This window comes from Lissotriton helveticus, chromosome 4_1 (genome assembly GCF_964261635.1).
Source record: "Lissotriton helveticus chromosome 4_1, aLisHel1.1, whole genome shotgun sequence".
Taxonomy (NCBI): Eukaryota; Metazoa; Chordata; class Amphibia; order Caudata; family Salamandridae; genus Lissotriton; species Lissotriton helveticus.
In genome coordinates, this window is record NC_136063.1 from 85,533,849 (window position 1) to 85,539,848 (window position 6,000).

At 45.7% G+C, this 6,000-nt stretch overlaps 1 protein-coding gene across 1 annotated transcript in view; it reads left to right on the forward strand.

Annotated features, from left to right (window-relative positions):
* LOC144828381 (E3 ubiquitin-protein ligase TRIM39-like) overlaps nucleotides 1–5,121 on the forward strand; it is a 182,627-nt gene extending 177,506 nt beyond the window's left edge. Inside the window, exon 6 of the mRNA XM_078686495.1 lies at nucleotides 4,409–5,121. Within this exon, the coding sequence (XP_078542621.1) occupies nucleotides 4,409–4,941 (533 nt within the window). The 3' untranslated portion in view covers nucleotides 4,942–5,121. The remainder of the gene's footprint in view (nucleotides 1–4,408) is intronic.
* The last annotated feature ends 879 nt before the right edge of the window (nucleotides 5,122–6,000 follow it).

Here is a 6,000-nt window from a genome sequence, read left to right on the forward strand (position 1 = left end):
ATATAGTTAGGAATTCGTATTTACAAAACCTTATTTTACTCACACAAACCCATTGAAATTCGCATATATAGTTAGTTGCACTAACTATATATCGTGCACCCGCAATCCACTGCTGATGATGTCACATATTACATCATTCATGACATGGTCAGTGACATCACTGATGACAACTCAAATGACATCACTGACAACATCACTGATGACATCATTCATGTGATAATACGATGAACCTCTTCAGACTCTAATATAACCTTAGATACACTCAGTGTAAACAGACACTCACAGATTGTCACTCATCCATGGAGTTACTCATACACCTAGTCAGTCATGCAAAGAATCAATCACACCTCCATTTCCTCAACTATACAGTTATACACACCTTACTTATTCAAACATATTCTAACACATATTTACTCTCTTATACAATCACTGATACAAGTTTTCAATGATCCATGCAGCCACTCACACATTCACTGGCTCTTATACACAGTAATTTATATATGTCAACTCTCACATGTACTGTGTTTTACATATGTACTTACTTTGACATGTAGCACTGAGATATCCATTCACTCACTAATACACTCATGCACACAGTCAACCACCCATACAGCTGTTTCCACATGCAGTTTTGAACCCATACACCTAGTGAATCAACTGTTCACACATCTATGCACAGAGTCACACACCTCCCAGCCACCCACACACTCACTCTCCCATACAAATACTTGGGCAACCAATCAATAACCCATATAGTTACTCATATAGCTACTGATCAACACATGCAGCAGTTTACAGAACAACAGACATAATGATGCACAAATTAAGACCGTTTAATCACTAACCCATGCACTCAGTAGACACATTTAATCACTCTCTCATACAGTCAGTCATGCACCTACTAAATCCTTCATCCAGACACTTATATATCCACTCATTCTTCAATATGTAAGACATATTTTAACTTTACAGAAACATACAGTCACTGGATGATGTCATCAGTGATGTCATCAGTGATGTCACTGACCATGTCATGAATGATGTAATATGTGACATCTTTAGCAGTGGATTGCGGGTGCACGATATATTGTTAGTGCAACTAACTATATATGCAAATTTCAATGGTTTTGTGTGAGTAAAATAAGGTTTTGTAAATACTAATTCCTAACTATATATGGTCTATAACCTATGGTTTTTTCAGTGATATATATATATATATATATATATATATATATATATATATATATATATATATATAGATATATATATATAGATATAGATAGAGATAGAGATAGAGATATATATATATATATATATATATATATATCCACACACATACACACTTACCTCTCCGATTTAAAAACATCCAAAATAATGGTAGGGTGAAAATGGAGCCTGAAATTGGGGCTGTATCTGGTCATTGGCATCTCTAGTAAACTAGGATATGTAGAGCAACGTGAGCTGGCTTGTGCACTGCACTGTCTTGTACGGTGCGCTCTCCAGTGCAGTGTCCCACACAGTGCCGTGTTTTGCTAGTCCTCTCATGCTCACGGTACTGTTGTGTACAGTGTACCCTCTAGGGCAGTGTGCCATACAGTGCACAGTTCTTGTTAATGCTGTCTTGTGCACGGTACAGTCTTGTACAGTGTTCAACACCACACAGATATCTTGCTAGTTGTGCTGTCTTGTACAGTGTGCCCTCTGGGGCAGGGTGATGTCTACTGCAGCGTACCTTTCAACAGAGTGTGACACCTTGTACAGTGCACTGCTTAGTACAGATTTCTGTCTAGTACAATGTGTCCACTAGTGCAGTGAGCTGTCGAGTGCAGTGGGCTTTCTAATATAGTATACCGTCTATTACCGTGTGTCATCTAGTGCAGTGAGCTCCCTAGCACTGTGTACTGTCTAGTGCATCACTGTGGTCAGTGTAGTATAGTGTACTGTCTAGTGCAGTGTGGTCTCTAGAGCAAGGCGTCATCTAATACAGTGTGACACAGTGTGCTGTCTGGTGCAGTGTTTTGTGAAATAGTGTATTGTATCTTGTGTTGTGCTCTCCAGTGCTGTATGCTGCCTAGAACTATGTACTGTCTAGTACAGTGTATTTTCTTGTGCAGTGTGCTAATGTAGTGTTAGTTCTAGTGCAGTGTATAGTGTATTGTGTAGCACTTTGGGCTGCCTATTGCAGTGAGCGATCTCATGCAGTGTGCTAATTTGTGCTGTGCACGGTCTGGTACATTGCACTATTTTAGGGTTCAGTTGAATGGATTGTATGTCTAGTATAGTGTGCTTAATAGTGCAGTGTGCATCGAGGACTGTGTGCGCTCTGTAGCACCGTAATGCCCAGTGCAGCATAGCAGCTACTGCAGTGTGCTGCCTATCATTGTGTGTTGTTTAGAGCAGTGCACAGTGCCTCCTCTACTAAATTATAAAACATTGTGCTGTCGTTCTGCACAGGGTTCTTTCTGTATTGTTACGAGATATTGTGCAGCTTAACATCAGGTACAGTGGTCTTTTGTGGTGTGCTGTCTAGAGCTGTGCACCATCTAATGGAGTGTGCTGTCTAGTGCAGTGTGCGTTGCCCTGCACAGTGTATTACTGAGTATCATCTGGTGCAAAGAGTGGCCTAGAGCAGTATGCAGTGTAGTACTGTGAGTATCTATCACAGTGTGTAGTACAGGGGTCTCTCAAGCACAGTGCTCTGTCTAGGACAGTGGGGTGTACTCTAGCACAGTTAACTCTCTTCAGAGTGCTCTGTAGTACAGCAAGCTGTCTAGTGTAGTCTACCGTCTAGGACAGTGGGTGCTTTAGAGCCCTGTGCTGTCTTCAGTGTGCTCTCGAGTATATTGTGCTGTCTAGTGTAGTGCTCCATCTAGTACAGTGTCCTCTTGGTGCTGTGGATGCTCTAGTGCAGTATTTAGCACAGTGGTCTGCCTAGCCGTGTTCTGTGCAGTTATCTTTTTAGTGCAGTCCATGATCTGGTGCAGTATTTTGTCTGGTGCAGTGTGTGCTACCTACAGAGTGTTCTCCAGCTCAATTACCATTTTCAGTGCAGATCGCGATTTAATGCAGTCTCACCTAGGACAGTGGGTGCTGTAGTGCAGTGTTAAGTACTGTGGGCTCTTAAGCACTCGCTGTGTTGTACTCTGTACTGCAGTGTACTGACAAGTTCCTGTTTTGGCATGACCACATCCACCTAATGTTCCATATCTAGCGCCTCGTGGGTGCGCTGCTCCTTCTACAACAGAAGTGTGTATAAAGCTCATCTCTGCTCCTCCAGATCGGCGCCGTCTAGTGCAGTGTTCAGTGCAGTGCACGCCTTCCCGATAGGTGATGTCCAGCACAGTGTACTGTACAGAGCGCTCCTTACCGATAAGTACTTTCTAGTGCAGCGTACACTCCACATAAGTATGCTTCTTTCAGATTAGGTGGTGTCTAGGGCTTTTCAGTGTATCCTTCCAGGTAGGTGCTGCTAGTGCAGTACATTACAGTGCACTCCTTGCATGCAGTGTGAGGTACATTGTGGTTCTTTGTGATAGGTCCTGCATAGTGCAGTGTACAGTACACTGTGTTCTTTCCAGGTGGGTACAATGTAATGTTGTATATTGTGCAGTGCAGTGCGTCCAGATAGATGCTGTTTAGTTCAGTTTACAGTGCACTGCAATGTGCTCCTTCCGGATTGGTTCTGCTAATGTAGAGTAGTACAGTACATTACAGTGCGCTCCTTCCAGGTAGGTGTGTTGTAGTGCATTATATTGTACAGTACATTGTACTCCTTCCAGATACGTGTGGTGTAGTGCAAGTGTATTGTATAGTACAGTGTGCTCTTTCCAGATAGGTGTGGTCTAGTGCAGTGTATTGTACAGTACAGTGCCCTCCTTCCAGGTAGGTGTGGTGTAGTGCAGTGTATTGTACAGTGCAGTGTGCTTCTTCCAGGTTGGTGTGGTGTAGTGCAGTGTATTGTACAGTGCAGTGTGCTCCTTCCAGGTAGGTGTGGTGTAGTGCAGTGCATTGTACAGTGCAGTGTGCTCCTTCCAGGTAGGTGTGGTGTAGTGCAGTGTATTGTACAGTGCAGTGTGCTCCTTCCAGGTAGGTGTGGTGTAGTGCAGTGTATTTTACAGTACAGTGTGCTCCTTCCAGGTAGGTGTGGTGCAGTGCAGTGTATTGTGTAGTACAGTGCGCTCCTTGCATGTAGTTGCTGTATGGTGCAGTGTAGCTCAGTAGACCATGATAGGATAGGTACTGTCTAGTGCAGTACAGTGTGTAGATTCCTTTAACTGCAGTATAGTGCGGTTTATTTTATAGTACAGTGTGCTCCTTCCGTGTAGGTGCTGGCTAGTGCAGAGTAAAGTGCAGTGTGGTTCTTTGTGATTGGTCCTCTGTGCTCTAATTCTGATTCTCTTCTCTGCAGTGATGGTGACTCTGGATCCAGACACAGCACATCCGCAGCTCCGCCTATCCGAGGGGGAGAGACGTGTTAGATGGACAGGCATAGCCCAGCCCCTGATGGACACCCCCAAGAGATTTACCTCCTGGCCCTGTGTGCTGGGGAGTGAGGGGTTCACCTCTGGCAGACATTACTGGGAGGTGCAGCTGCTGCAGGAGGGGGGATTGACTGTGGGGGTCGCAGCAGAGTCTGTGGAGAGGAAGGGACAGATCACATGGTCCCCTGAGGGGGGAGTCTGGGCTGTGGAGAGGTGGAAGGGTCAGTACAGGGCTCTGACCTCCCCTGAGACCCCTCTGTCCCCTCGTGAGGAGCCCCTGAAGCTGGGGGTGTATCTGGACTACAAGGGGGGGCGGCTGTCCCTGTACAATGCGGACTCCATGGAGCTTCTCTACACTTTCCCCCGGACCCCCTTCACGCACAGGCTCTTCCCGTTCTTCTGTCTCCAAGATAGGGGGTTTCTCTACGTTTGGGTAGGAGCAGAGATGAGGCTGGTGTAGGAGCTGCAGCGACTCCAGTGTGGGGGGAGAGGCTGTGGCTTGTGTGGGGGAGGGGTGCCAGGTCACCTGTTGTTGGAGCAGTGACATTCCATCTCCCAGCTCAGATATAACCCCTTCTCCTCCTAATTTGTCATTAAAGTAAAATTCAGCACCGAATCCACATGCACACCCGACTCCAAATGTAGGCACTGAGACCACAGGCACTGCTGGTTACCGACAGGCAGCTCCATTTCAAATAACACAGACTCGTAATACAGGCACTCTCGACTCCAGTCACAGGCCCTCCTCAATCTCAAAAAACATAATGATAGCTCCAGACACAGGCACTGCTCGCTCAGTTACAGATAACCCTAACTTCAGATCCAGGCACTGCTAACTAAACATGGACACTACTGTCACTACATACTCCAAAAACAGGCACTGCTCACTAAAATACGGATAACCATAACTCCTGGAACAGGTATAACAGACTCCTGTCACAGGCACTCCCGACTCCAACCGTATGCACTTATGAGCCCCAGCACAGATACACCGGACTCCAGCCACAGGCACTACTAGCTCCAAACACAGGCACTGCTGATTCAAAACTCAATGACTGCTGATTCAAAGTGGGCACTGCTGATTCCAGTCACTGGCACTGCCTCTTCAATGCACAAGCACTGCTGACACCATTACAGCTAACGTGGGCTTCAAGAACAGGCACTGCTAACTTCATTACAGCTAACATGGACTTCAAGAGCAGGCGCTGCTGACTCCAAGCACGTGGACTACTGATGTCAAACACTGTCACTACTTATTCCTCAAACAGGCACTGCTCACACATAACGCCGGCTCCAATCACAGGCACTCATGCCAGACATTGGCACTGCTGACTGCTGTCACGCCTTTGTAAACACAGGCTGCGTGACAGAGAACGCATCGCAAATTGAAAGTTCCACAAACAACTATTGGCACAGTCAACACTCACAGGAAGACGAATAATTAAACAATTCCTGCATTTTTCATTGGCATTCCCGAAGCGATTGTTCCACGCCGGGTACTTAACGAATTAGGGCACAT